Raw genomic sequence first — 26,402 nt, 5'->3', positions numbered from 1 at the left:
ATTTATAATAAAATTATAATATCTAGAATGTCATGAACTCAAAATTATAATGCGTACACTATTTGTTTAAAAATATAATAAATAAAGAAAATTAATAATTAATGAAAAGTTAATAAAAAACGTAGATTAAGAAATTCAATATGAAGCGTCTGTTTGAAAATATATAGCTAGAATATTGAGTAAAATCCAATTTGATAGTGTTTTTGAATAATAATAGTTTTATTGAATTTTAACCTTTTCTTTAAGATTCTAAAAAAATTAATATTAAAAATGAACATAATTAAAGATATACCGCAAGTTTACATGCTTCTTCATGTATGTTCCTACATTTTTTACGCAATTTAGTATAGAATACTTGTATTTTATTTCCTGTTTCTGTATTCATTGTGTATTGAAAATTATGGATAATAATGCGTTCCTTTTCCTGAAGAGTGTTCAAAATATTGTATTTTGAATTAAAATTTCTGATTTTTTGATCAATCATATATTTATCATCAATTGTTTTGACTATAAAATAATAATGTCAATAAAATTCATTTTTATCTAAAAAATTACTCTTTTTTAAAATAACTTGAATTATTAAAAACAAATATTCTGATATTTTGTATTTTTCATCTATTTTCGCTCCTCTTCCATATATATTACTAACAAAAGAATATATATATGATAAATATTTAATAAAAACTCCAATTCTCTGCTTGATTAATGCTTTAAAATAACTTAAAATAATAGTAATAGCATAAAAAATAAAAAATTCTTCATTTTTTTGTTTATTACTAAATTCTTTTTTTTCAATATTTTTAAATTCCTTAGTCTCTTTATCATTCAAATCTATCATTCTTTTCTCTATTTCATTTGAATCAACTTTAATTATTATCTTATATCTTCCTTCTTCTTCTCTATTCAAATATCAACTTCAATTTAACTTCTTTATTAACATACTTGCTTAACTTAAATTCTTCTATTTCACAATATGATAAAAATGATTCTCTAATTTTATTTTCTATTAATCTTTCAATATTATTATTTACTTGTGTTTTATTCATTTTTCTTATTAATTCTTAAAATTGGATTTGTAATGGTTTAACTTTCTTAATCGATTCTCTTAAAAATCGGCTTTTAAACTCTTAACTTTTAACAATTTGTATTGAACGATTATTATTAAAACTACGCTGATTTTAACAATTAATTTTAAATATGTATTTTTGGGTTAAGAATTTTCCAAGTATCTCGGAAAACGAGACAAAGAATTCTAATGAAATACCGTTTTTTTCCCCCTCTATTTTTATCCCAACAATTTTCTTAACAGCAGCTATACTTATTGTTCATAAGTTTTATTATCAATCTTTAGTACGATACCCAACAGCATCAAGCATTCCGATATCTTTAATGAACAATAGACATGTATTATTAGGAGTTGTTACATCTGGTATTAGAGAAAAGTCTATAAAAAAGTTTTATTTATGGTTATAAATAATAGTTGGAGATGCAGACAATTTTAGACTTTTTCATACACCAGGTGGATTTTTAGCAGGTTGGCATTGGCTTAGATCAATACCATTATCAAGAAAAGATCTTAAAGATCAAACGATTCATATTAGATTATCAGGTATTGACGCGCCAGAACTTAGTCATTTTGGTAAAGAAGCACAACCATATGCAAAAGAAGCAATGGATTGGCTTACATCATATATTCATGGAAAACGAGTACGAGTACGAATATTTAGTAGAGACAGGTATGAACGAATTGTTGGAGCAGTTGAGATACGTAAATGGCCTTATATATGGATTAAAAGGAATGTATCACTTGAAATGATAAAATTGGGATTGGGTATAATAGAGTTTAAGTCTGGAATTTTAATTAAATTTAGTAGCTGAAGTATATAAATCACAGGGATCAGAATATGGTGGTAAATCAGCAGAACTTCGGTTTCTTTATGAAGAAGAAAAAGCAAAAAAAAAAAAAATAGGAATTTGGAAACAAAGTGCTAAAACATATGAATCACCAGCAGAATATAAACGTCGTACACTCGCATCGCTATCTTCTTATATTTATCCGAGTAAAATAAAAAAATAAGTTAATATATAAGTTTCCTATAAATATAATGAGATTAGATTTTTATTGAAATTTTGGATATATTTATGTAGAGTTTTGAATTTTCTATAGAATTACATGAATTGAACACCAAGACCTAATTGAATTCCTTTTCTAGCTCTGTCAGAAATTCTAGTTACTATAGGAAGGCAAAAATTTAATTCGATACGAGCAATTGCATGACAATATACAAGCCCTACTCCTGCTGCTATTGAAGGTTTACAAACAAGTTCATATATAGATTCTTTTAAATTTTCTTAAAAAACATTAAAACTGATCAATTAAATCATAGTATACCAAAAACCTTTATTTAATAATAATAATGAACTAGTATTTATAAAAGTTTGAAATTTTAATGGCCAATGTTTAAAATTTGGTATGGGTGTTATGAGTGAAATACTAGAAGCTAAATAAACATCTCCACCAATTGTATCATTTCCATCACGAGGACCCAATCCATTATAGTAGAAACCTCTTACATTAGTTGCACCGCCCAAATAAAATCTATCATTTATTTTTGTTTCTTTTTTACTTAACCCCCATAAAATTCCTGTCTTAATAGTTTTATTAAGAATAATTTCTTGTAATCTTGAAAGTAGTATTGCCTTAGAAAATTCTGTTTCTGCTTTTATAAAAGATACATCTCCTCCTAAAATACGAGGATCAGATATTTCTTGAAATGTACGAAATAAAAAACCAGAGCTTGGAAGCAAGGTATTGTCTCGTGTATCAATTGTGAAAGTGTGTGCAATTGAAGATTTAAATGAATTACCAGAAGATAATCTTACAGTTGGTGATGCCGTATGAGAGAGATTGCCTATTTGCCTCCATATTCCGTTATATGAAACGTCATGAAGACCTAGACGAGATAACCAAGTAAATCTTCCGATACATCCTTTTAAAAGTTCTTCATGAGATGCATAAAAACGATTGTCTCTAGATATACTAAAAGCCGATAATTCGAAATGAGAATCCGGGTTAGCATTAATAGGTGTAATTAATTTAGTTTCGAATGCTGACCGAGTATGTGTTCCAAATGTTACATTTGCTTGAATATTTTCTGCTCCACCAAATGTATTTCGAATATTTAAACTACCATATGCAGAGCCCTCTCCATTACCTACATCTGTTCCTGTTCTTGCCCATAATCTAGATTTTTCTTTTACATGAAAAATAACATCAATATCATCTTTTCCTGAAAGTGGTGAAGATGCTTGATCTACTGTTATAGAGATTTTTTCAAAAATTCCAAATTTTTCGAGCTGAGACGCGCGTCTCTGAATAGAATTTAAAGACGATACAAGTGTTCCCTCATTATCTTTGTCATCTGATGGAAATAATACCTTTTTAAGGAAGGATTGTCGAACATTTGGTGCTCCAATCACTCTAATTGATGAAATATTTACTGGTAATGTTGAATTTCTTCTAATCTATTAATATATAAGACAATTATTTCCTTAAAAAAAGGTATACAATGTCATTTAAACGAAAAACTATTCGATCTTGTTCTGCTTTTTGTTTAGCTTTTACTGCAATTTCATGTTTAAGTGTTATATTCTCCAATGATGGTATATCTGAGGATACAGATGTTTCTTTTATATTTTTCTCCTATAAAAAATCTGTTTAATGGTTATTCTTGATATAAACAACAAAAATTAACCTTTTCTTCGTTTTTTATTTGATCTTCCATATTTTATAAGTCATTTAAGAAACCTTTAATCTAACTTTAAAAATTCTTATAATTCTTAATAAAAATATAAAAATCTTAACTGTTTCTATTAAGAATTGGGTTAAATTGCTTATCTTCTATTAATAAAGTCTTAATAATCATTTTTCTATCTTTCGAACATTAGTTTTTATATTTTCAATATAAATATATATTTATATTTATATGTATGATATTGCCTGTTCTATGAAGATAAAGTAGTGTATTTACTCTTTGAATGTATTTTATTTATAGATTTTTATATAATATGAATTATTTTTAAAGTTTGATAGAAGTATTAATTTTAAAAAGACGTAGTAAATAGAGTAAATTGATTTCTATTATGCGTTTTTATAATTTTGTTTTAGTTTTTGTGTTTATTTTTGGGTTTTTTTATAGAAATTTTATTATTAAATTCTTAGATTATACTATATTTTGAAATTGTTTTTAAAAATAATGTTAAATCAACATTTTCCTATTAAACATAGATATTTACAAGTGATTATGTTTACAATTGGCATGTGAATTTTTGATTTAATCTTATTTTTATTCAATTACATAAAAATTGATAAATTTTAAAGTAAATGAATTAATACAAACATGTAAACTGATAATAAATCACTCAATTCTTATTTTTGATAATAAATAATAACTTATACTATAACAGTTTAAGGGTTAATAGACTTTTTGATATATATTCAAATACAAAATTCGGAGATTGTATTCTTATTAACTTTTGAATATCTCTACATCTAGATATCATGTAATAATATTAAAAGTCTATGAAAAACTAATTCTCCACAAATCTATGAGTTATTTAATTTAATTTTTTTTTTAATATATCTAATATATTTTTGATTTCTTTTAAATTTTTAATAATATTTACTTAATCTTGATTATTCATAATTTAAATTGCTCAAACATAGACTTTACAATATAATCACATAATTTATATACATTCTTATTTAAAAATTAAATAACTTATATTTGATCTTTATACAATTATAATAGCCCTTTTTAAAACAATAGCTTTATATCTTGGTTAAATGATCAAAATTTCTTTTTGATTTTATTAAAAATTAATATTTACTTGATCTCTATTATATTACTTATTATTTGTTTTTATTATATTTAATCTATTAATTTATTATAAACTACATATAAAAATCTTAGACTTGATGACACCCATTGATTCTAGTATTTTTAATATTTTAAAGTATAATACTGATATTTTATATAGATTGGGTTAATGATGTTGTGTTACCAGCAAAAAAGAAGCTAATTTATGCCACTTTTTCAAAAGATACGCCGTTAGAATCATCATCTACTACAAGCTCATCAAATAAAGTTAACCTCTTTGCATCAACACCTCCATCAGTTATACGTTCAATAATATTTGTTCGTCCTCTGCTTGAATGGACGAATTGGTTTCTTTCATTGTTAACATGGACAAGTAATGATCCGTGGAATAGTTTTCTTTTGGTTATATGTTGGTGGATTCTTGTCTTTAATATAGAAACATTAATTATATTTGGTCCTTGGATAGTGATTTTTATTATGGTATTTTTATTTATAAAGAAAAGAAAAGATTTAAGTATATATTTTACTATAATGATGGAAAATTACTTAGAATAAACAGAACATGAGCAGAATAAAATATATACACAAAATGATTTAGATATTTTTATACAGCAGACAGATTTTTTTAAGGAGAGAGTATCAATTTTAACTACTTCTATAAATGAAATAAGGAATTTTTTAAATTGGTCTAGTCCTCAATTATCAGTGACAATTGTTATTCGTCTTCTTTTTATTTCACCATTTTGGATAGCAATGTTGCTTTTTCTTGTTTCACCAAGACAAGTGATCTTTTTTATTATTACAATTATATTTATATGGCATGCACCATGGATAAAAGGCACACGACATATTCTTTGGAGAAGTCGTTTAGTAAGAATCATAGTTGGAGAAATTGTAGGTATAAATTTCATACCTCGGGAAAGCAAAATTATAGAAGGGTTTTCTGAAAGAAAAATGCAAAATGAGACAGAAGTTTCTGATGAAACTGTTAAATATGCATTCATTTTATGGGAAAATCAAAGAAAATGGATAGGATTTGGATGGACATGTAGTATGTTTCCTCATGAACGAACACCTTGGTAATTTGTATATTTTTTTATATTATTTTCTTAATTTTATTAGGACTGATGAGGATGGATATCCAAGTACTAATCCAGATGCTTTTCCTCTACCTAAAGATAAAATAATAGTTCGAATTGATTCAGAAACAGGTTTAAAAAAAAAGTATAGAACATATTGGGAATGGATAGACAAATCCTGGATCATTGAACATAGTGATTCGGGAGATAAGGATTCTGATGGTTGGGTTTACACTGATAATTTATGGAAAAAAGAAAGTCCAAAGGATGATTTTAAAAAATATACCAGACGACGCAAATGGATTCGTAATGCAGAATTACTTGAAGTAATTCACGAAATGAAAAATGATATTGAAGTAGAAAAGAATGATATAACAAAAAGACCTTCTGATAATAATGATAATATTTCCGAAACTCAATTGAAAAATACTGATTTGGATATTAAATAATAAATAACATGTTTGAAATATGATATGTTAAGATACTTTTTAAGGTTTATTGCATAAATATAAAAATAGCAAATCGTGTTTAATTAAAACTTGCCATTTATAAAACTTTTGAACATAGCTTCTGAAGCATAACGAATACTAGACCAAAAGGTACTAAAATCTAGTGTGGTAAAAAATGTTTCTATAAGCCCAAATGGAAGCATAGACGGTATCCATCCTACATTTAAATAAAAACTCAAATTACGTTAAAAAATCACCTTGTGCTAATTCTAAAGCCCAGGACTCGCCTATCATAGAATAATGAATTTTTTTCCCACGTGGTAAATATGTTTGCATTCCTGGTTTATAGATCTAATAATTAATAAAAAGATTTACCTAAAATCTAAACATACTGTTGGTTTTAGCTCGCCTGGTGCAAAAACCTTTTGTTCTCCTCTTAGTATAGTGAAATAATCATTCGAAAAATGAACACCTGAATGTCCATCTGTTCCTATAGCTGTACCAAAAAAAATTAAATATTCCGAAAAAGACATATGAAGAATAATCATAGCACCCTATCATTTTTAATAATATTTTCATTTTAATTATAAAATAACCATAGCATTTCCCGCATTGTTAAAAAACCATTTACTATGATCTAAAGGAAGAACTGCATTTCCATATTCTTTTTTAATATTCTTTGCCAATTCATTCATTAAACCTAACGTATCATTTTTATGTTTTTTAATTGCTTCTACTGAAAGTTCTTGAAGTCTTTCTGGTGAAAATATAAATAACTTTGGTAGACAAAACTTGTCAAAAAAACATAAAAATATAACAAAAACTCCCAGTAATAATGATTTTTTTAAGGTAAAACATGACATTTCAAAAATAACTAATTTCTGTTAATTTTTTTAAAGAAATAAAAAGATACAATTAAATAAGACCTTTAATAAAAAGTTTAAATAATTTTTAAGATTTTACCACGAAATGTGTTTTTATGTTAACCCGTAATGTTAAAGTTGTTAAAAAATTAATAAGAAATGGTAATAAAAATTAATTTTTTTAAGTAATTTTAATAAGAAAATAGGCACATCACTTAATAGCGTATGTTGTTTTTTATATTTTTAATAAAAAATAAGAACATTTGTAGACAAATTATTATTGTTGGAACGCAAGTTCTTGGACGAGCATTTGTTCAAGCTTATAAACAAGCGGCATTAAATGCAACATTAAGACATGAAAAAAAGGATTATATGTCATCAGAAGAAGATCCTAGTTTTTCAATGAGAAATTTATCAGGAAAAATGGGTATTACGGCTAACGAAGCATGTCAAATATTAAATATAAAAAAATTGCCAATAGAGCTTTCAGATGTAATAGAGGTAGTTTATTAGTGTTTTAAAGGGTATTTCGGTCTTATCTTTTTAGAGATATGAATATTTACATAAAATAAATGACCCGAAAAATGGAGGAAGTTTATATCTTCAAAGTAAAATTTTTTGGGCTAAAGAACGGTTAAAAGGGGATATTTCTGGATCAAAAGGGGACTAAATTAAAAATTATTATTAAATATGCATTTTAGTATACAAAATAGGGGAAATATACGGATTTTGTTTTATATATATTTATCGATTTAGTATAAAGTTTAAGGGAATGTATATATTTAGCATTAGAGCTTTAATTTGTAATATTTTTTATTTTATCAAAAGAGAAATATGTATATGAAATGTCTATCTAATCTACGATTATTTATGTAAATTATTGTAATTGATCATTAAGAAATAATTATGAAAAAGTCTAAATTTTTGCGAAATATGTTATTTTTAAAAATAAAGAACATTTCAGACAATTCTTGATAAATATGTTTTTTAACTTAAAAGATATTAAATATAATTTTTAATTTCTAAAAATATTTTTTAGAAACTGAAAATTTAGAAATCAAATAAAAAATTAAATATAAATATAAGAATACCTAAATATTTTTAAAATCACAATTTTAATATATCTAAGAACAAAATAATTTCATATATGAAAAAGCAAAATTCATTATATAAAATATATTTGATATTAAAATTAAGTCGATATGACATCATCTATAGAAATATTATATGTCTGGCATATTTCATCTAATTTCTTTTTAAGAAAATCTCTTTCTGATTTAAGATCAGTATCTAGAATTCATATTAATATTTTAAAATAACAATTATCACAAATAAAATATGATAATACTAAGTTAAACATACATTCCACATTTAATGCTTTAAGCTGGGTTTTTAATGTATTATTTTCCGTTTTAAGTGTTTCAATAGTGCTTGAATTATGTATGATTTCATTTGTTAAGCTTAAAATGTTATTAAGTAATTTAGAATTATAGAAAATAATATATACCGAGAAGGTAAAGATGGTTGAACTAGTGAAGTAGGTATAACATCTCTTTTTGGAAGTACATGACGTGTTGGAGAATTAAGAGTATTTGTTGAAAAGCTAATAGATGACTGTTTTGGAGAACTTAAAGGTCCTGAAGAGTGGTTTTGTGAAGTACGCAATTGATTTAATTCCCGTGTTCTAAAAAATATTCAGATTCTTTAAAATCTTTAAAATAATTATTATTTACAATTTGTTCATAATATTTTCACTTTCTAAAATCATTAATTTCTTTTAAAAATATATCATTACTAACCAATTTCGAGTTCTGATTCAATACGAATTTTGTCACATTTAAGTTGGTCTAAACGCTTAAGCAGGCTATTCGTGATCGCTTCTTGTTCCGATTCAAGTGCATTATGTAATTCTGCTACTGCTGATATTGGAATCGTGCCTGAATTTGTAGAATAATTTTTAACTGAAAATGGTACTGAAAATGGTTTTTCCTTAGAAATAGGTACATCTTTTGATATATTCTCCATCTATTAATAGTTTTTCAAAAATATTTCTCCCTTATAATAACTCCTAGTCCTTATAATTTACTTCTTACACTTCTATTATTCAAATAAATATAATCTTAACTAAAAAAAATATCAACTTCATTCTTTATTTAATAAACAAATACCATTGAAATCCCATCAACCAATATTCCCTCTATTCTTTATTATTTTAAAGACTTATAGTTTCCTTAATCTTATTCTATACGGATATAAAGAATCGTTAACGATTTATATCATGTGAGTATTTATAGTCTGATATAAAATATATTAAGCAGATATTCCAATAGGATTTTATAGAGAAGACGATATGAGTGATTAGAATATTTATGAAAACTGAAGGCTTTATTTGTAATGTTTTATGTAATTAATAGGGAAAAGTATATGGAATATTGAGGGGAAGTCTTTTTAAATAGAGTTATAAGCATAATTGTGGATATTTAAAGAGGGTATCCGACGCATATACAACGCATATACAACGCATATATGACGCATATATGACGCATAGAATTAGCAAATAAAGCTTAGTATATAGTTTGAGTGCATTAGACTGTTTTATGGGGTTAATTTTGCTTTATTTCAAATGTGATATTTGGACTTGGCTATAGAGAGTTGTAAGAGATATTGAGAGTTAATTAGCCGAATATATATATACATTTTAAAAATATGGGAAAAATACAAGAAAAACGCATTTTTATTGGAAATCTTCCAATAAATATTTGCAAGCAAGATCTAGAAAGATGGCTTTTGTCATTTGGGAAAATTATAGGCCCTTTAGAAATTATCCGAAAATTACAAGGTAAATTATCAAGTATAAAAGGTAGAGGAATAGTAAAAAAAAAAACAGGACGTGAGAATTGTTTTGCATATGCATCATTAGAAATGACGGAAGAATCATGGAATCGTTTTCAGTCAGAATCGAAGAAGAATGTTTTTGTTTCATGTCAATTGCGAGTAGAAGAAGCAAAACCATTATATCAAGATTTGTAAAAATGAGATAATTATACAAGAAATTTGTCTGATATGATATTAGAAAAATTATTGAAAACGAAAGGAATCAGTTAGATTGTATTTCTAAAGTAAAGTTGAGGAAGAAGTGGACAAGGAATGTGTTATATGGAAGTTTAGCAGAAAATATAAATTTGATTAAAGATGAAATGGTAAATGATGAAACAAAGGGATGGTTTAAGGGCACATATGGGCGTTCAATTTCTATTATGCGTTTTAAAGATGCGATTACTGGTAAAAAAAAGATACTTTTTGATCCTATAGAAAAAATAAATTTAAAAAAATTAGATGGTGAAATAGTTGATAAAAATGTTTTAGAACTTACATATTTATTTGACGAATCATCTGGCCAATGGTTTAATGGAAAGTTTGATCGGATAGACTCTGGAAAAATTGATATAAAAATAAATGAAGAGTTAGAAAAATCGCTTGATTATCAATTCAAGCAAGAAAAACAGAGGAATTTATTTATTTTAAATGAAATGTTTCATGATCCTTTAATAGAAGAGAAATTGAATAAAGAAAATGAATCTAACTTGTTTAATTTTAAAGAACACATTTCTTATCAATCACAGAATTCTTCGGAGTCATTTAATAAAGATGATTATGTAAATGCAGAGACAGTGCTTACTAGTGAATTGATAACTAAAGATGATTTATTGAACAGTAATAAATTTTGTTTTTATTTTATTTTCTTAGAATTTTAGAACCAAATTCAGAAAAAACATTTTCTTTAAAAACAGAAAAATCTACTGTTAATTTGGAAGAATTGAAGTCTATATTTTCTTCAAAAAAAGAAGTGGACTTGCAAAATATTCAAGAAAATAATTTTTGTTTTTTTGATGATAATTCAGATTCAGATGATGAAATTATTAATGAAAATCACAAGGAAACGAATGTAAATGCAAATAATATTCCTATACTTAACAAGAGGTGTTTTTTTAATAACTATTCACGTGAATTTCCTTTATTTTTTCCTCATTTTAACAATCAAGAATTATATACTTTATCTGTTTTCAGCAAAGTTCCTAACATATTTTCTCAGGAAATTAACAAGTATATTTATATATATTATAATATTTATAATAATATTTTTTAGTGAAGAAATTGAAAAAAAATGGTTAGATACTAGAAAGGAATTTACTCGAGATTGGAAACGTAAATGGAAAGAAGCTCAAAAAAGGAAACGAAGGCTCCTTCGTAGGAAAATCTAGTTAATCGTATCTAATTATTACATAAAATATATTAGATAATATTCTATCTTTAGTGTAATATATTAAGATTTAATAATAATAATAATTTATTATATTTTTATTAATGAATCGGATTCTTTTAAAAATATTAATGAAAATTATTGGTTTAAATATTTGAATAGTATATGGTATAAGTTATTATAATTATAAAATTTTTGAACATTATTATGATTATCTGGAAGAATTAATGGAGTTGATAATTTAGATTTATGTTATTTATAAAAAAAATAATATATATGGAATAAAAATAAAAAGTAAAGATTAATGAAAAAATATAAAGAATCATATTATCAAATAAAACCATGTCTAATTTATTTTTAATATTTAAAATTATTAAATAATAAAAAAATAATATAATATTAAAATGAAAATTAAATTATTTTTAATTATTATTTTATTTATGAATAATAATATTTCCTTTCTATTTTAAATGACATCTTGAAATAATTTTAATTATTAGATTCTGATATAATTTTTTTATAATCTTAATTTTTATTAAAATTATAAATGAATTTTCTTTACATCAAAATTTCATTAATTTGAAATAAACCTTTAAAAAAGTTTTATAATATATCAATTTTTATAAACAATATTACTTTAAATTTTAAAAAATATTGTAAAAAACATTCAAAAAATATAAATTAATAAAAAATTTATTACATAAATAATATTACCACAAAAATAATTGGATTTATTCATTCGTTAAAAACTTATTTTTATTTGGTTTTAATATTTTTATTTTTTTTTTAAATTACTTCTTTTAAATTTTCAAATATTTCTATAATAAATCTTACATTTATATATTTATTTATAAAATAAAAACTACAAAATCTTAAAATTATTTAACATCTCTTTTAAAATCCTTTTAAATCTTAATACTTGTTTAATTAAAATTTATAAATTTCCTATTGCAAATTATTAAAAATAACAATAAGAAATCAAATTAAAATAACAAACATTATAGAACAGGATTTTAAAAGACGCGTTTGAAGATCTTAATATTATAATATTATTCTGCTATAATCCGTCTGTAATTAGGGTTTATTTACTATATACGTATAGATTAGGGCACAACTGAAAACTTTTGTATAACGCTTTTTTGCCAAAAGAAATGTTCTTTAATATGGAGAATCTTAATAGATGGAAGATTGGTCATGACGTTCCTCCTAATCTGTACATTGGATGTTATTTCTAGAGTGTTAAATAAATAGAAAAAATTGTATAAATATAACTTATAAATCATTTTAAGTGAATTTAATTTAATGAAATGATTACGATTCAATGTTAAATGGCAGGTTTTGAAGCAGATCGTTTATGTTTATGTGGTTTTAATTTAAAAACTATATCTGGGAAAAAAACGTATTCTACAATAGGTGCAAAACCACGGATAAATCCTTCACAAATGAGATATTTTCTGGATTCAGTCAATCATTTTCAGGATATTTCGGATGATTATAAGGATGAAACATGTATTTCTTCATATAAAATATCAGAATCTCGTCCATCTTTTTCTAAGTTAAAAAATCAACATAAAGCAACAAAAAGAAATAGAGATAATAAAAATACAGAATTATCCGAATATGATAATTTATCAATGAGAATGAACTGGTCAGATGATTGGGATTTACCTATAAGTGAAAAGGATTATATAAACATGAATTTATATGAAAATTATGATATTAGAAAGAAAAAAGAAAGATCTCGTGCATATAGTGTTTCGGATCATATATCTCAAATGTCTACATGGCAAAATAGTCTTATTTCAGAATTTGGTATGCTTCCTACATTGCCGTGTATTTCATATTTTTCGGTTGTGGATAGTTCTGATGATGAATATTCTGATATATCTTGTGATGAATCAATTATCTCTACTTCTGATTTTAATTCAACTTTTAATGATAATATGTCGAATAATATGTTTTCAGATATGAATACTATGGATGCTCCTTTAAAAATACCTTTATTTAATAATGATGGATTTCCCGAGGTTGTATTTTTTATTATCTAGTTAATTTCTAACCTTTTAAGATCATGACTTCTATAATATCTAATACTTCGGAATATTTTAAAACAGCAACTTCATTGCGATATAATGACATTAAACCTTTTAAAACTACAATTTCACCAAAATATAATTCTTTTGAAACTATAACATCTAAGAGACGTTTTAAATTTAAATTTCCTAAAATCAAACACTCTCAAAAATATAATGATGATTTTACGAAAATTATAATTCCTACAAAACATGATAACATGAATTCATCTAAAATTAGAATCGTTTCTAGCTTTCCTGGTATGTAATTACATGTTAATTTCATTTTTTTTAAAAAAAATTCGAATTAGATCATAATATAAAATCGAATCATACCATAAAATCAGATTCTAATATAAAATTGAACATTATTTCTACGAAGAATCTGGGACAGGATATTTCTTCCGTGTCTAATATTAAGCAAGATAATATTGTTAAAGATAACAATTTTTTTAGAAGGTTTATCTCAAAAAATTTACTTAAGAAAACAAAAGCTTTTAAAAACAAAGGGACTCAAACATATATATCAGTATTTAATGATGTTTTATGTAAAGAACATCGAGCATCAACAAAAGGGCTTTTATATTCACAGGATATTTTTCAAGGCAATAGTTGCAATTTAAATAAAAATATGAGCATTTTTTATAAACATAAAGATATCTATTCAAGTCCAAAGGCTTCTTTTTTGTCCTCAGATAGCTCATCTTTAACACCAAAATACGTTATAAGTAGATCTGGTAAACTTAAAAAAGCACAACTTAACAGAAATATTATATCGGATACTGATGTATATGAGCATTGTGAGTCATCTAAACAGTCGGTGTGTTATTGTACATGTACTTGCTTATGTGGAGCATGCTGTACTTTTTCAGAACCTAAACATGTTCTTAAAAGACCTTCTAGTGTTGTTTTTGTAGAAATTGCAGCTTCAAGGAGAATTGATAGTTATTCTGATATAATTGATTTTAATGGAGATTTTGATGACAAAACATCACGAAATACCAATGTAACTCATAATTCTAATAATTCGGCTATAAATCAAAAAGAACTAGAACTTAATGCATTAACTCGTAAATTGACACATAATGACGATTTAAAATTGGATTCTAAACATAATAATCATTACGTTGGACATCAATCCGATAAGAATGATAGTCATAGTGATTCTGAATTTATATCAAACAGTATTATCGATAGTTATGATATTTTATCTCCAAAACTGAATAATAATTAAAGATAATTTTAATAACCCTTGTCAATACCACTATATAATACGGAAATCAAGCGATACTTAATATTTCTTATCTAATAATTAATATATTTTAATTTACATTTATTCTTTTTTGGGGTTTATTATTAATTCATATTTAATGATAATTATTTTTAATAAAATACTAATTTATAATATATTAATTTATAATAAATATTAATTTATAATAAATATTAATTTATAGTAAATATTAATTTATATTCAAATATATCTATTCTTTCTAAACCTATTCATATTTTCATTTTAATCTAGTTTTTTACTTGATTTTTATACATATAAACCCATAACCCTAAAATAACCCTAACATTACAAGGGTCATCCCTGTTAACCCTAAAATAACCCTAAAATAACCCTAATAACCCCAATAACCCTAATTTAACCCTAAACAACCCTAATATAACCCTAAAGTCACAAGGGTCATCCTGGTTAACCCTAATTTAACCCTAACTAACCCTAACTAACCCTAACTAACCCTAACTAACCCTATTATAACCCTAGTTAACCCTAGTTTAACCCTTTATATTCCTATTAGCTCCACTTCCTCGCCCCCTTTAAATCACTTATGTTTACCCTAACCTCAAATTATACTAATTTAACTCGTATTTTGAATTTAAAACGAGTTTTTAATTATTTTTTAGGGCTTTTATTAGGTTTAAAATTTCTTATAAAAGGTCATTTTTCCTGAGTCGAATATTTTCGTACATAATTTTTTTTTTTTACAATATTATTAAGATTATTTGGATAGAAAATAATGACTAAGCCATTAAAATGGTCAGATTTTATTGAATTAGACAACTATGGAGCTTATATTAGAACGTCTATTCCATTAAATTTGACATTAGATGGAGGGTTTTTAACAACATATGACCTCTATCAAATTCCTCAGGATTATAAGTACGTGATCATTCATCAACTTATGGTAAGGAAATTAAGAAGGGAGTTTTGAGGCTAATTTTTGTATAGTTTGAGGGAAAAATGGCGCCATTTTATAGGGGGTTATCAGAATTTAATCCGTTATGGTCAGATAAAAAGCTTTTGGAAGTAGTTCGTCAACATCTTGTTATTCCGTTTAAGGATACAATACCCCTATTTACTAAGGATTTCCCGGGTGGATTTTATATGAAATATATTTCAAGCGTTGAGTTGGATATATATAAGTCATTCCAGCCACATACATTTCGTCTTAGATCTATTGTTTCGTTGTTTCGGCGTTTTATATCAGCATGTAGATTTTTTAAATGCCCATTGGAAGTATCTTTATACCGTAAAAGTCAGGAATGTTTTTTATGTTTTTTTTATTATCCGAAAGTTAATTATACTCGATGTTGTAATAAGCCTATTTGCTCGGAATGTTTCGTTCGAGTTAGACAACCGGACTCGTGTGCATCATCATGTCAAGGAAATGAGTCTGAAGATGCGTTTATTTTAAATAATGAACATGTTTTTTGTCCGTTTTGTTTAGAAAAGGATTTTGGAATTATTTATATCTCACCGGCACGGAAACGCACTACTAAATCGTTTATTCTACCGTTTCTTTCTAATTGCAAAAATTTGAATCTCGAATCTCGAAAATATCTTTCAGAGCCTCCATACGTTGTTACTTCGGATATGATCAGGCCTCATTGGTTATATCGACTTATTAATGCTCGACAAAAAGTAGATCAAAACGCACTAAATAACAGTCAGTCAGATAATTTAGTAACTTCAAATAATATACAGGAAACAGCAAATTCAACAGTAAAAAATAAGCAGCAGGAAGCATCACTGCCTCAGGAAGTGTTACCGCCTCAGGAAGTGTTGCCGTCCCAGGAAGTGTTGCCGTCCCAGGAAGCGTCACCGTCCCAAGAAGCGTCGCCTCCCCAGGAAAATAATGAATTTGAATCTGCATATTTTAAAATGCAAGAAAACATCCTGTTTAGAAGCTTACGAATAAATCTGAAAGATGCCACATATGCTAATTATGTTGCTGCGATACGCGAAAGAGAGTTAGCTACTGGTCGAGGCACAGATCGTCCTATTATAACACTTTATGATGGTACTACTCTGAGCTTAACAGATTTTACACAACATAGAAATACATTTGATTCTTTTGTAATTTCTAATTCCCCGCTAAAGGTTGGAAATTAAAATTTGGTTATATTATTATATTTCAGATCAAGACAAACATGAAGCTATTAAATACTGTTTTAATAATTATAATTGTAATTTTTTACCAGAGAATTTTATATTTAATATTTTTTAGATCGTAGTTTTATTTATAAATATTTAATACCATTTTAGTTTAATTGTTATTTTTTCATAAGATCTAGGCTTCTTTTTTGACAAGGTTAGGTGATACCTTTGATGTTGGGATATTACTCTAAATTTAAGTTATAAATAATATTTTAAAGATAAAAATACACTTTTAGGGCTAAAATACAAATAAATTCTGTTAATGCATTTATTACTTAATTAGTAAAATCTAAATATTAAATTTGATGCTTAAAATTCTCTAACTCTTAAAAATCTTTTTTTTAAATTAAATATTATTAAAAATTTAATTTAAACCCTTATAAATACTATTCTACCTTTAATACTGTCTGTTTTCATTAATCTTTTCTTTTTAAAATTAACTCTGTTTTTAATAAACTTGTTATTTTTCATAGAAAAATTATATTATATTAACACGTCTTGTTCATTTATAATGAAAATATTATAAATATGTAATTATATATTATCTTTTATTTATTTATTTTTTAACTTTTAATATATATATATATTGAATCTTCCATATTTAAACTTGATTTTTTTTAGTTTAAAATTAAAATGTACAACAACAACATAAAATCTAGAAATTCAGATGATGATAAAGGAACAAGTGATAGCTATATAGGAGATTCTTTGAATCATGAATCAGCAAGTAAGAGATCATTGTTTAAATTTTAGATCATATTTACTAGTTTTATTAGGTATTAGAAGTCTTTTTAAGTCACAATTTGTTATATTTTGCGCCTTATACGTGAGTACAGGTGGTTTATTATTTGGTTATGGTATTTGTTGATAGTTTTTTTATAAGGAAATGTTAATAATTGGAACAGATCAGGGTGTAATATCAATCGTACTTGTTATGCCACATTTTCTTAAAGAATTCCCTGAACTAGCAATTGCAAAGTCATCAATGTATCACGGGGTTCCGTATCCAGAGAAATCAGGCCCTCATTCAGATTTTTATAAAGGTCTTATGACAGCTTTAATAGAATTAGGAGCGTTTATTGGTGCATTAAATCAAGGATGGATCGCAGATAAATTTTCAAGGAAATATTCAATATCATGTGCGGTGTTTTTTTTTTCTATTGGTACTATTATTCAGACGGTTGCTATGGATTATTCAGCACTTTCTATTGGGAGATTTATAGGTGGTGTTGGTGTTGGAATGTTAAGTATGTCAGCACCTCTATATATGGCAGAGATATCACCGCCTAAGATTCGTGGAGTTTTACTTGTTCTTGAAGAATTAAGTATTGTGACAGGAATTGTAGTTGCATTTTGGATTACATATGGAACAAGGTTTTTTTTTTCTATGTTTTATATTAAATTAAAAAAACGAAATAGATTTATTGATTCTACATGGTCGTTTCGGTTTCCTTTTTTGATCCAAATTATACCTGGATTAATACTCGGGTTTGGTGTCTTTTTTTTACCTTTTTCACCTCGTTGGCTTGCACTTAAAGGTCGTGATGAAGAATGTTTACGCTCTCTGTGTAAATTGCGGCAATTACCAGAATCTGATCCTACTATTCAGAAGGAATGGATTGAAATTCGCGCAGAAGCAAAATTTCAACAACAAACAAATGAAATTCGACATCCTAAACTCAGAGATGGTCGTGTATTTACAGCAATAAAATTAGAAATAGCTACATGGTTTGATCTATTTAAAAAAGGGTGCTGGAAAAGAACTATAGTTGGTATAGGCGTAATGTTTTTCCAACAGGTAATCTTTTAATATTTTTATTATATATTCAGTGATTAACACTATATTCTAGTTTGTTGGTATTAATGCTTTAATATATTATTCCCCTACTTTATTTAAAACTCTTGGTTTAGATTATGATATGCAATTATTAATGTCTGGTATTCTAAATGTTACTCAATTAGTTGGAGTTTTTACTAGTATATATACTATGGATAGATTAGGAAGACGTCCTTTGCTTTTAATTGGAAGTGCATTAATGTTTATTTCTCATTTATCTATAGCTATTATTGTTGGGCTATATAGTCATGATTGGGCTAATTACAGAATCCAATGTTACATTGGTGTTTCTTTTCTACGTATTATTTATCTATATAATTTTGCCAATTATGCTAATTTTTAAAGTGTTTTATATGTTATCATTTGGCTCAACATGGGGACCTGTTCCGTAATAACCAAAATTCTATATTATTAATAAATTTAATATTACTAGGTGGGCATTGCCAACTGAAATATTTCCTTCTTCTCTTCGAGCAAAGGGAGTAGCCATATCGACATGCAGTAATTGGTTAAATAATTTCATAATAGGGTTAATTACGGTTCCATTAGTAGAAAAAACTAATTATGGTGCATATATATTTTTTTCAGCCTTTTGCCTTCTTTCTGGAATTTTTACATGGTTTCTTATCCCAGAAACAAATAGACGTACACTTGAAGAAATGGACGTAGTTTTTCATGATAATTATGGATTTAATGATGAAGAAAGGAGAAAAGAAATAGAAGATGAACTTTTTATGAAACAAAGACATTTATATGAAGATTGATATTTCTAAATTATACAGATATTAATATGTCATTCTTATCAATGATTATTATTTTAAGATGATATCATAATAAAATTAGGGATTTTGATATTATTTTAGATTATTTCTTTAAAAATATAATAAAATAACAAAATATCTTTTGAATGTGAAGTTATTAATAAAAAGAGAAAAATAGAAACTTAAATATATTGATTTGATAAATCATAATGACATTTATTGCTTAAATATTAAATATAACTAGTTTTTTATAATTGTACAAAAGATCATTAAAAGTTATAAAAATAATGTATTTTTTAAATATGTTATCTTAATCATTATCTTTTTAGATAATCGTTAATCTTAGATAAGCAATATTAATTTTTTAATTAATAAAGATCTTTATAAACATCTTATTGATTTAGATAATTTATATAATTTCAAGATGCATGATATTCTTAATATATTTATATTTTTTGATCCAACATTTCTTTAGAACTTTTAAATAAAAAATTGAATTTAAAAATATAAATCTTAAAATACAATGCATCATGTTAAAAGTTAATGAGTTTTAAATATACAAAAAGTATTTTAAGTTCAATTTCTAACGAAGACTATAATGATATTAAAAAATTTTAAGTAAAAGTGGAAAAATATTGAAAAATTATTTAATCTTTCAAAAAAGTTCCAAATTAAATATTCATATAAAGATAATTTATACAAAAATGGTTATACTAGATATTTTTTAAAATTTAGATGACTTCTTTACATTATTATTAAGGTTATTTTAATCATTTTTCTACAATTAAAAAATTAATTAATTGAATAATAAATTATAAAAGATAAAGAGAAAAAAGATAATTAAAAATAGTAATATTAGATCATTCTTATTAATATCTAATAAAAAAACAAAAAAAATAATGGATAATAATTTTAAATATAAAATTAATAAATGATAATGACGATAAGATAAAAAATAGTTTTTAATATAGATAAAGAACCAAATTATGATAAAATAATTATTTAAATAATATCTTAAGTTATTATATCTATGTTTACATTTTACTCTGCTAATTGAAATTCAAAGTAAATTGAAAAACAAGATATAATAATAAAAAGCTTATTTATCAATGAAATACAAGTAAAAATATTAAATTACTCATGAAATAAAGAAATAACAATAAAAAAAACAGAAATTGAAGATTGAAATAATAGAAATATACCACATAATTTACATAATTAAAAATTAAAGTCATCTGACAACATTTTAACCTTTAAGTTAGATAATATAGACTAATATAATCTATTAAGATATTAAGGTTGAAATTCTTAATAACAAATTTAAATTATATCTATATATACAGAAATATTTCTCTTAATTTCACATAGAATAAATACAAAATTATCCCGGTATTCATTTCTTTTTCATATTAAATATACTGACTATATAAACTTATATATCACGCATTGAACGTTCAAGAGCTGAAACATATTAAAAAATATAAAACAAATACCAAATTTTACGATTATAATGAAGCAACTTTTCAATTACTAATAAAGATAAATCAATAACATAAATATATAAAAAAAACATACAATCAACGTGTGTCAAAATCATACGCCGACAACAATAACGTTTAAGACCTAGTTTATCAAGTGCTTCTCCTTCAGAAATATCTTCCTGAAGATAAATTAAATACATATCCCATTTGTCTCCAATGACCTGTGGTTACAATAAATATTCAATAATAAAAAAACCATAAATATGTTATACTTTTCCGCAGGAAAAACAACGAACTGGTATTATCATAGTAAGAATTTAAATCTTATATATATTTATTCAAGAAATAACCCTAATACCAGGAGTTTTTAAAATTATTTTTTTGTGCGTTTAAAGATCTATTCATACAAGTAAAAATTTTAAGACGGCAGAAAAAATTTGGAAAAATATTAAGATAAAATAATATATAATGAGCTCAGATATGTCTATGAAAGTTGTATACAATGGGGAAATAACAAAGGATATAATTAAAAAGTAATATTAATAAAATTAAAAACAAAATAAGTTAAAAAGATTAATAGGAAAAACTTTGAAGAAAATAATTATCAAGATAATACAAAGGATATAGGAGAAAATGATAGATTTATTTGTTATGAACAAAAAAAACAAGATGGATCAACAGGATTATTATCAGAAACAGATAATGAATATTATAGTGCTATAGATGTATCACCATTTACAGCAAAGAAAGATAATATTATGAAGAAAAAAGCAAAAAAATCAACATCATTAGAGTGGAAAATACGAAATGTTGCAGGAGGACATTTTTCAGATATAACACCAATTTTTACAAAAGACGAAAAGTATATTATTTAATTCATTATTTTTATTAATGAATTTAGACGAATATTAGTAGCACTTGGATCATTTGTTAAGGTTTATGATATAAAAACAGGAGTTTGTATACAAACAATTGGCGAATTAGATCAAAAAAATAATATTAATTTACCTAAAATTACATCTATGATATTAGATCCTTCAAATGAATATAGGATTTATGTTTCATATGAAGAAGGGAGTATAAAATTATGGGATTGGACAGATAATAGCATGCTTAGAGTATATATACATTTTTTTTTTAAACTTATATTTTTTAGTCTAGACAAACTCGAAAAAAAATACACACAATTATAACATCACCATTAGATCCGTTATCTATTTATGCAGTTCTTGAGAATCCTTTGGAACCATCTAATTCATATAACTTTTCTAATTCTACAAAGTCGTTATCTAAAAAAAATTATGAAGTTTATTGTTATACTTTTCCTTCTGTTAACTCGAATTCTACTAAAATAATTCGTTCTCAAAGAATCATAAAATTCAAAGGATATGTTGGCATAAGTATTTCCTATGATGGGAAAATATTGGCAATTGGTAATACTCATTCTATTTATGTTTGTAAAAAAACAAATTCTGAAAATAAACAATCATCATGGGAAATACGCAAATTTAATACTGATACTGTAATTAACAACCTAGTAATTCATGACAATCATGTTGCTATTGGCGATCATGAGGGAAAATTGCTTATATACTATAATATTTTGAAATTTGAAGAACCAATTATTAGAACATTTCATTGGCATCCACAACCTTTCTCTGCTCTTAATTGGGTGTTAGAAGGTGAATTTTTAAGTATTTATATTTATTTTTTTAACTTAGTATAGGATCATATATTTTAACTGGTGGAAAAGAATCAGTTCTTGTTTTTTGGCAAGTAAAGACAGGAAATAAACAGTTTCTTCCAAGGTTAGGGTCTCCCATTAAAAAAATAGGAGTAAGTCGAACAAATTCTTTCTATGCAATATTGTTAGAAAACAATTCTATTAAAATTATCAATGCAATAGATTTAAAAGCAAATACTGAAATATCAGGTGTTCAGATTGGAAAGGAAATTCCTCAACGACTTCCTTCTATTGTGCATCCTATCACCAAAAATATCATATTTGCTTGCCAAACTTTATTTTCATCAACTTTTTTGCAGTCTTATGACATTGTAGGAGATCACCAAGTATATAAAACAGAAATTATACGTATGTTTCACCTTGAGACATTAGAAAAAAATGGTTTAGTAATAACTAAACCCAGAATAACACATGTATCATTATTAATGGATGGTCTTTGGATGGCAACTATTGATGAATGGGAATCGTTGAATGAAGACTATGATTTATATGAAGAAAACAGAGAAATTTATCTTAAATTTTGGAAATGGGACTCAACAAACAAAAAATGGGATCTTAACACACGAATAGATTCTCCTCATGGGCTTGGGAAAAAAGTAAATGGATTGCACACATCTCCAAATAAAAAGAAATTCTCTACTATTGGCAATGATGGATCACTAAAAATATGGGAATTAAAGGTAAAAAATAAAAATGCAACAATTAAAACAGAAATTTGGATTTGTCGCAAAGTTATTCGGTATATTAGAAATTCACATGATTCATCCAAACATAATGAAATATTTTGTATGACATGGACATTAGATGGAAGTATGATTGTTGTTGGGTGTCGTAATATTTTATTAATTGTGAATGAACAACTTGGAACAATATGTCATACAGTGAACAATCTTTATAGGGGAAAAATCGTATTTCTTCAAGCGCTAGGAGCTTTTATCATTATTGTTACTAAAAAAAATATTTTAGTGTGGGATATTTTAAGGGCTACTACTAAATGGTGTTTAGAAATACCAAAAATTTATCAATCATTAAAGGATTTTTGTCTTGCTGCTGATCATTCAAATGAACTTTTTGCTATTTCATTCAATGATCCTAAGAGACATAATTCAAAGCTTTATATCTTTAAAATAACATCGCCTATACCAATTTTTCTACAACAACATCCACACAGAATTATTGCACTAAATCATATTTCATTAAATTCATCATTTTCTTCTTTTATATTTCTAGATCTTTCTGGGCAATTTTTTATTTTAGCAACTGATGATACGGCTTTTATTGAAAAAAATGGTTCGAAACCAATTCAAGAAAATGAATTTATTCTTTCAAATGTCTACGGGGCTGCCTTTAACAAGAAAATTAAGCCATTACCAGAAGATGATATGCAATCCAAAATTGTATCCAGAGAAGCATTGAGCTTTATTTTTGATAAACCAGCCTATACAATGCCTTCATTAACAACTTTATTAGAAGAAACTATGAAATGGATAGGAGAACCGCCATTGAAGCCATTTTCAAAGACATTCTATTCTGAAATCCAAAAAAAAGAATGAATAGTTTTTTTTATCAGATTTTAACTTTATATTAAGTCGATTAAAAATACATTCATGCAAAAATAATTAAGACCTAAGGCGTTTATATATAACAGGAAAGACCGGGAAATTCTAAACCAATCAGAAAGCATTAAGCTCATTATTACCCTAGAGAAAAATATTATAATTAACCCTACAGATTCTTTTTTATTCATTTATAATATAAAAACATTTTCCGATTAATATTATAAACCCAATTTCAGATGATGCTTCTCAGCATAAACAATTCCATCGCTGATTAGAATCTGGAATATTATCATCCTTTTTAATTACATTGCGTAAACATTCTGACCATCGCATATAATCTTTTCTCCACATAAATGTGTTTTTTAAGCTACCACGTGTTGGCCAATCGTACATCCCATCGTCTCCATATTGAATTCCAAATTGTGGTAAATTTGGATCAATATGTCCAAGTTCAATTTTACCCAATATTTGGCGAGCAACAAGCAAAAATGCATCATCGATCAAATGTGGTGTTAATGCTGAAACTTCTAACATAGAAAGACCTATTTTTATAATTTTAATCACTCCTTAAACCCAATTTTTTACCTCTTACCTTCACGATTTGCATATCCCATCGCTTCATTTACTGTTACCTCCCTCTCTCGGCTACGATCTGATTTATTACCAATTAATACAACCACTACATCCGGTGATGCTAAAGCACGTGCATCTCTTAACCATAAAGGAAGACTTGTAAATGAGTCATGACTAAACAAATATAAACCCTATTAAAAAATATTATACAAGAAAAATACTTGGTAACATCATAAACAAGCAATGCTCCTGCTGCAGCTCGATAATATGACCGTGTAACTGAACGAAACCGTTCTTGACCTGCTGTATCCCAAAGCTTACTTTGTTAATAAAAATTAAAAAAATATGCATATAAAATAGATAATTCTAGATTAAATTCTACAAATAATCCAGTATTTATATGCATAATACTGATTACTCTCAATAAGATCAAAGCTATATAAAGATACGCATATATAACGCATACAACACGCATATATAGCCAAATATTCCTTTGTATACATGTTTTTCGGGATTTTATCAATTCTATACTCTGATAAACGGTTTATTTGCATACCTGTAACTTAATTCGTTTTTTACGCGCACCAACACCAAGTTTCACTACTTTACTAGAAAACTCTACCCCAATCGTATGAGATGAAAGCGTCCTAAACTCATTCTTTACAAAACGATGCAGCATACACGTTCTAAACCCTCTTATAAACCATTTTCAAAACTTTGATCTTTCTATACTTGCCGCTCCCACTTGGCCCAATAATTACCAGTTTAATCAAGTAATCATACATATTCTCCAGTTCTTGTTCATTTTCATAGTCATACGTAGAAGAAACTGATGAAGAAATTGACTGGATCCGCTTCCAACGCATATTTCTTTTGCCTCAGTCTTCTAAACACGAGCTCTATTGATCGATAATATCGAGAATAAAAAAACAAGGCAATAGTTTTCTCAAGGAAGGCTTTTAAGGGTGTATGAGAGAAATAAACTATATTATATGTATAATTTAATAGTGCAATTAAAAAAACAAAAGAGGTATATATTAAAATAAAATTAAAATTATCTTAAATATCGTCATTTAAAAATGACAATGATTTAATATATAAACAAATTCTTAAGAAAAGTTATTTGAAGGAAAATAAACAAGTTTTATTATAAGCAAATTCAAAAACTATTAATTCAAAAATATAACATTATTCATCTAAATTGATCAGATCGTACAGGCGACGACGGTATTTTCGACTAGTCTTAATATAATTATAAATATATTTTATAACATTTATATACTATTAACAGATTTGAACTTGATATAAATAGAAAACAATGTAAATAGAAATATAATTATCTTTTAAATTAGTCTCAATAAAAAGTTTACAATGAACATTTATTTATTTTTATCATTTCAT

At 25.6% G+C, this 26,402-nt stretch overlaps 15 protein-coding genes across 15 annotated transcripts; 8 read left to right on the top strand and 7 right to left on the bottom strand.

The window, feature by feature from the left end:
- Positions 1 to 174: 174 nt before the first annotated feature.
- T552_00754 (hypothetical protein) lies at positions 175 to 1,092 on the bottom strand. Its single transcript, XM_018369357.1, has 4 exons — positions 943 to 1,092; positions 556 to 899; positions 293 to 507; positions 175 to 249 (listed from the first exon to the last, which is right to left on the bottom strand). Exons 1-4 carry the CDS (start codon positions 1,044 to 1,046, stop codon positions 220 to 222), a joined length of 693 nt encoding a protein of 230 aa, XP_018227070.1. The 5' UTR covers positions 1,047 to 1,092; the 3' UTR covers positions 175 to 219.
- Positions 1,093 to 1,152: 60 nt separating this feature from the next.
- On the top strand, positions 1,153 to 2,077 carry T552_00753 (hypothetical protein; the record flags this gene model as incomplete). The annotated part of the gene is made up of 3 exons (XM_018369356.1): positions 1,153 to 1,429; positions 1,481 to 1,831; positions 1,875 to 2,077. Exons 1-3 carry the CDS (start codon positions 1,198 to 1,200, stop codon positions 2,075 to 2,077), a joined length of 786 nt encoding a protein of 261 aa, XP_018227069.1. The 5' UTR covers positions 1,153 to 1,197.
- A 48-nt stretch (positions 2,078 to 2,125) lies between these two features.
- T552_00752 (hypothetical protein) lies at positions 2,126 to 3,831 on the bottom strand. The gene is made up of 4 exons (XM_018369355.1): positions 3,756 to 3,831; positions 3,569 to 3,703; positions 2,400 to 3,525; positions 2,126 to 2,351 (listed from the first exon to the last, which is right to left on the bottom strand). Exons 1-4 carry the CDS (start codon positions 3,783 to 3,785, stop codon positions 2,170 to 2,172), a joined length of 1,473 nt encoding a protein of 490 aa, XP_018227068.1. The 5' UTR covers positions 3,786 to 3,831; the 3' UTR covers positions 2,126 to 2,169.
- On the bottom strand, positions 3,800 to 4,563 carry T552_04083 (hypothetical protein; the record flags this gene model as incomplete). Its single annotated transcript, XM_018372134.1, is given in 7 exon segments — positions 3,800 to 3,808; positions 3,821 to 3,864; positions 4,230 to 4,275; positions 4,313 to 4,339; positions 4,397 to 4,428; positions 4,485 to 4,525; positions 4,535 to 4,563. Coding segments are annotated over 7 exon segments (228 nt in total).
- Positions 4,564 to 4,946: 383 nt separating this feature from the next.
- Positions 4,947 to 6,452, top strand: T552_00751 (hypothetical protein). Its single transcript, XM_018369354.1, has 4 exons — positions 4,947 to 4,997; positions 5,041 to 5,394; positions 5,440 to 5,959; positions 6,003 to 6,452. Exons 1-4 carry the CDS (start codon positions 4,979 to 4,981, stop codon positions 6,406 to 6,408), a joined length of 1,299 nt encoding a protein of 432 aa, XP_018227066.1. The 5' UTR covers positions 4,947 to 4,978; the 3' UTR covers positions 6,409 to 6,452.
- T552_00750 (hypothetical protein) lies at positions 6,448 to 7,369 on the bottom strand. Its single transcript, XM_018369353.1, has 5 exons — positions 7,335 to 7,369; positions 7,005 to 7,282; positions 6,801 to 6,962; positions 6,666 to 6,759; positions 6,448 to 6,625 (listed from the first exon to the last, which is right to left on the bottom strand). Exons 2-5 carry the CDS (start codon positions 7,269 to 7,271, stop codon positions 6,492 to 6,494), a joined length of 657 nt encoding a protein of 218 aa, XP_018227065.1. The 5' UTR covers positions 7,272 to 7,282; positions 7,335 to 7,369; the 3' UTR covers positions 6,448 to 6,491.
- T552_00749 (hypothetical protein) lies at positions 7,347 to 7,987 on the top strand. Its single transcript, XM_018369352.1, has 4 exons — positions 7,347 to 7,433; positions 7,478 to 7,494; positions 7,541 to 7,772; positions 7,819 to 7,987. Exons 1-4 carry the CDS (start codon positions 7,431 to 7,433, stop codon positions 7,939 to 7,941), a joined length of 375 nt encoding a protein of 124 aa, XP_018227064.1. The 5' UTR covers positions 7,347 to 7,430; the 3' UTR covers positions 7,942 to 7,987.
- A 432-nt stretch (positions 7,988 to 8,419) lies between these two features.
- On the bottom strand, positions 8,420 to 9,342 carry T552_00748 (hypothetical protein). Its single transcript, XM_018369351.1, has 5 exons — positions 9,071 to 9,342; positions 9,005 to 9,029; positions 8,779 to 8,955; positions 8,634 to 8,731; positions 8,420 to 8,561 (listed from the first exon to the last, which is right to left on the bottom strand). Exons 1-5 carry the CDS (start codon positions 9,294 to 9,296, stop codon positions 8,464 to 8,466), a joined length of 624 nt encoding a protein of 207 aa, XP_018227063.1. The 5' UTR covers positions 9,297 to 9,342; the 3' UTR covers positions 8,420 to 8,463.
- Positions 9,343 to 9,977: 635 nt separating this feature from the next.
- On the top strand, positions 9,978 to 11,533 carry T552_00747 (hypothetical protein; the record flags this gene model as incomplete). Its single annotated transcript, XM_018369350.1, has 4 exons — positions 9,978 to 10,297; positions 10,345 to 10,985; positions 11,027 to 11,375; positions 11,419 to 11,533. The coding sequence occupies 4 exons, from the start codon at positions 9,978 to 9,980 to the stop codon at positions 11,531 to 11,533; spliced, it is 1,425 nt and encodes a 474-aa protein (XP_018227062.1).
- A 1,281-nt stretch (positions 11,534 to 12,814) lies between these two features.
- T552_00746 (hypothetical protein) lies at positions 12,815 to 14,883 on the top strand. The gene is made up of 3 exons (XM_018369349.1): positions 12,815 to 13,559; positions 13,601 to 13,865; positions 13,916 to 14,883. Exons 1-3 carry the CDS (start codon positions 12,861 to 12,863, stop codon positions 14,836 to 14,838), a joined length of 1,887 nt encoding a protein of 628 aa, XP_018227061.1. The 5' UTR covers positions 12,815 to 12,860; the 3' UTR covers positions 14,839 to 14,883.
- Positions 14,884 to 15,579: 696 nt separating this feature from the next.
- Positions 15,580 to 17,046, top strand: T552_00745 (hypothetical protein). The gene is made up of 2 exons (XM_018369348.1): positions 15,580 to 15,793; positions 15,838 to 17,046. The coding sequence occupies exons 1-2, from the start codon at positions 15,626 to 15,628 to the stop codon at positions 16,999 to 17,001; spliced, it is 1,332 nt and encodes a 443-aa protein (XP_018227060.1). The 5' UTR covers positions 15,580 to 15,625; the 3' UTR covers positions 17,002 to 17,046.
- Positions 17,047 to 17,646: 600 nt separating this feature from the next.
- Positions 17,647 to 19,691, top strand: T552_00744 (hypothetical protein). Its single transcript, XM_018369347.1, has 7 exons — positions 17,647 to 17,773; positions 17,823 to 17,903; positions 17,952 to 18,420; positions 18,466 to 18,844; positions 18,897 to 19,182; positions 19,229 to 19,271; positions 19,317 to 19,691. The coding sequence occupies exons 1-7, from the start codon at positions 17,680 to 17,682 to the stop codon at positions 19,645 to 19,647; spliced, it is 1,683 nt and encodes a 560-aa protein (XP_018227059.1). The 5' UTR covers positions 17,647 to 17,679; the 3' UTR covers positions 19,648 to 19,691.
- A 1,339-nt stretch (positions 19,692 to 21,030) lies between these two features.
- Positions 21,031 to 21,479, bottom strand: T552_00743 (DNA-directed RNA polymerase I, II, and III subunit RPABC5). Its single transcript, XM_018369346.1, has 4 exons — positions 21,398 to 21,479; positions 21,220 to 21,346; positions 21,148 to 21,174; positions 21,031 to 21,105 (listed from the first exon to the last, which is right to left on the bottom strand). The coding sequence occupies exons 1-4, from the start codon at positions 21,431 to 21,433 to the stop codon at positions 21,077 to 21,079; spliced, it is 219 nt and encodes a 72-aa protein (XP_018227058.1). The 5' UTR covers positions 21,434 to 21,479; the 3' UTR covers positions 21,031 to 21,076.
- A 114-nt stretch (positions 21,480 to 21,593) lies between these two features.
- Positions 21,594 to 24,422, top strand: T552_00742 (hypothetical protein; the record flags this gene model as incomplete). The annotated part of the gene is made up of 5 exons (XM_018369345.1): positions 21,594 to 21,658; positions 21,706 to 21,987; positions 22,027 to 22,243; positions 22,282 to 22,807; positions 22,852 to 24,422. The coding sequence occupies 5 exons, from the start codon at positions 21,594 to 21,596 to the stop codon at positions 24,420 to 24,422; spliced, it is 2,661 nt and encodes an 886-aa protein (XP_018227057.1).
- Positions 24,423 to 24,629: 207 nt separating this feature from the next.
- Positions 24,630 to 25,913, bottom strand: T552_00741 (hypothetical protein). The gene is made up of 5 exons (XM_018369344.1): positions 25,734 to 25,913; positions 25,558 to 25,687; positions 25,223 to 25,317; positions 25,021 to 25,175; positions 24,630 to 24,970 (listed from the first exon to the last, which is right to left on the bottom strand). Exons 1-5 carry the CDS (start codon positions 25,865 to 25,867, stop codon positions 24,675 to 24,677), a joined length of 810 nt encoding a protein of 269 aa, XP_018227056.1. The 5' UTR covers positions 25,868 to 25,913; the 3' UTR covers positions 24,630 to 24,674.
- Between the last annotated feature and the right edge of the window lie 489 nt (positions 25,914 to 26,402).

The sequence above is a fragment of the Pneumocystis carinii genome (assembly GCF_001477545.1).
Source record: "Pneumocystis carinii B80 chromosome Unknown supercont1.3, whole genome shotgun sequence".
In the NCBI taxonomy this organism is placed as follows: domain Eukaryota; kingdom Fungi; phylum Ascomycota; class Pneumocystomycetes; order Pneumocystales; family Pneumocystaceae; genus Pneumocystis; species Pneumocystis carinii.
This window is presented reverse-complemented; position numbering and strand designations above follow the sequence as displayed.

Bases quoted from the DNA above. Each gene is read 5' to 3' on its own strand.
- T552_00754 (XM_018369357.1), bottom strand. From the start codon at position 1,046: ATGAATAAAACACAAGTAAATAATAATATTGAAAGATTAATAGAAAAT. The intron at 508-555 runs GTAATTTTTTAG...ATTATTTTATAG, and splicing joins TCAAGTTATTTTAAAAAAGA to TCAAAACAATTGATGATAAA. The intron at 250-292 runs GTATATCTTTAA...TAATTTTTTTAG, and splicing joins AAGAAGCATGTAAACTTGCG to AATCTTAAAGAAAAGGTTAA.
- T552_00752 (XM_018369355.1), bottom strand. From the start codon at position 3,785: ATGGAAGATCAAATAAAAAACGAAGAAAAG. The intron at 3,704-3,755 runs GTTAATTTTTGT...GATTTTTTATAG, and splicing joins AAATAAAAAACGAAGAAAAG to GAGAAAAATATAAAAGAAAC. The intron at 2,352-2,399 runs GTTTTTGGTATA...ATGTTTTTTAAG, and splicing joins ATTATTATTATTAAATAAAG to AAAATTTAAAAGAATCTATA.
- T552_00751 (XM_018369354.1), top strand. The intron at 5,395-5,439 runs GTATATATTTTA...TAGAATAAACAG, and splicing joins AAAGAAAAGAAAAGATTTAA to AACATGAGCAGAATAAAATA. The intron at 5,960-6,002 runs GTAATTTGTATA...TAATTTTATTAG, and splicing joins CCTCATGAACGAACACCTTG to GACTGATGAGGATGGATATC.
- T552_00750 (XM_018369353.1), bottom strand. From the start codon at position 7,271: ATGTCATGTTTTACCTTAAAAAAATCATTATTACTGGGAGTTTTTGTT. The intron at 6,963-7,004 runs GTTATTTTATAA...TAAAAATGATAG, and splicing joins ACAATGCGGGAAATGCTATG to GGTGCTATGATTATTCTTCA. The intron at 6,760-6,800 runs GTATGTTTAGAT...ATTAATTATTAG, and splicing joins CAGGCGAGCTAAAACCAACA to ATCTATAAACCAGGAATGCA.
- T552_00749 (XM_018369352.1), top strand. The intron at 7,773-7,818 runs GTAGTTTATTAG...TTATCTTTTTAG, and splicing joins AGCTTTCAGATGTAATAGAG to AGATATGAATATTTACATAA.
- T552_00748 (XM_018369351.1), bottom strand. From the start codon at position 9,296: ATGGAGAATATATCAAAAGATGTACCTATTTCTAAGGAAAAACCATTT. The intron at 9,030-9,070 runs GTTAGTAATGAT...TAATGATTTTAG, and splicing joins TGAATCAGAACTCGAAATTG to AAAGTGAAAATATTATGAAC. The intron at 8,956-9,004 runs GTAAATAATAAT...AATATTTTTTAG, and splicing joins GAAAATATTATGAACAAATT to AACACGGGAATTAAATCAAT.
- T552_00746 (XM_018369349.1), top strand. From the start codon at position 12,861: ATGGCAGGTTTTGAAGCAGATCGTTTATGTTTATGTGGTTTTAATTTA. The intron at 13,560-13,600 runs GTTGTATTTTTT...TAACCTTTTAAG, and splicing joins ATAATGATGGATTTCCCGAG to ATCATGACTTCTATAATATC. The intron at 13,866-13,915 runs GTATGTAATTAC...AATTCGAATTAG, and splicing joins AATCGTTTCTAGCTTTCCTG to ATCATAATATAAAATCGAAT.
- T552_00745 (XM_018369348.1), top strand. From the start codon at position 15,626: ATGACTAAGCCATTAAAATGGTCAGATTTTATTGAATTAGACAACTAT. The intron at 15,794-15,837 runs GTAAGGAAATTA...ATTTTTGTATAG, and splicing joins TGATCATTCATCAACTTATG to TTTGAGGGAAAAATGGCGCC.
- T552_00744 (XM_018369347.1), top strand. From the start codon at position 17,680: ATGTACAACAACAACATAAAATCTAGAAATTCAGATGATGATAAAGGA. The intron at 18,421-18,465 runs GTTTTTTTTTTC...AAAACGAAATAG, and splicing joins TGGATTACATATGGAACAAG to ATTTATTGATTCTACATGGT. The intron at 18,845-18,896 runs GTAATCTTTTAA...ACTATATTCTAG, and splicing joins GCGTAATGTTTTTCCAACAG to TTTGTTGGTATTAATGCTTT.
- T552_00743 (XM_018369346.1), bottom strand. From the start codon at position 21,433: ATGATAATACCAGTTCGTTGTTTTTCCTGCGGAAAA. The intron at 21,175-21,219 runs GTATGTTTTTTT...TATCTTTATTAG, and splicing joins GATTTTGACACACGTTGATT to TAATTGAAAAGTTGCTTCAT. The intron at 21,106-21,147 runs GTAAAATTTGGT...AATATGTTTCAG, and splicing joins AAAGTTGCTTCATTATAATC to CTCTTGAACGTTCAATGCGT.
- T552_00741 (XM_018369344.1), bottom strand. From the start codon at position 25,867: ATGCGTTGGAAGCGGATCCAGTCAATTTCTTCATCAGTTTCTTCTACG. The intron at 25,688-25,733 runs GTATAGAAAGAT...AAGAGGGTTTAG, and splicing joins GGGCCAAGTGGGAGCGGCAA to AACGTGTATGCTGCATCGTT. The intron at 25,318-25,557 runs GTATGCAAATAA...TAACAAAGTAAG, and splicing joins AAAAACGAATTAAGTTACAG to CTTTGGGATACAGCAGGTCA.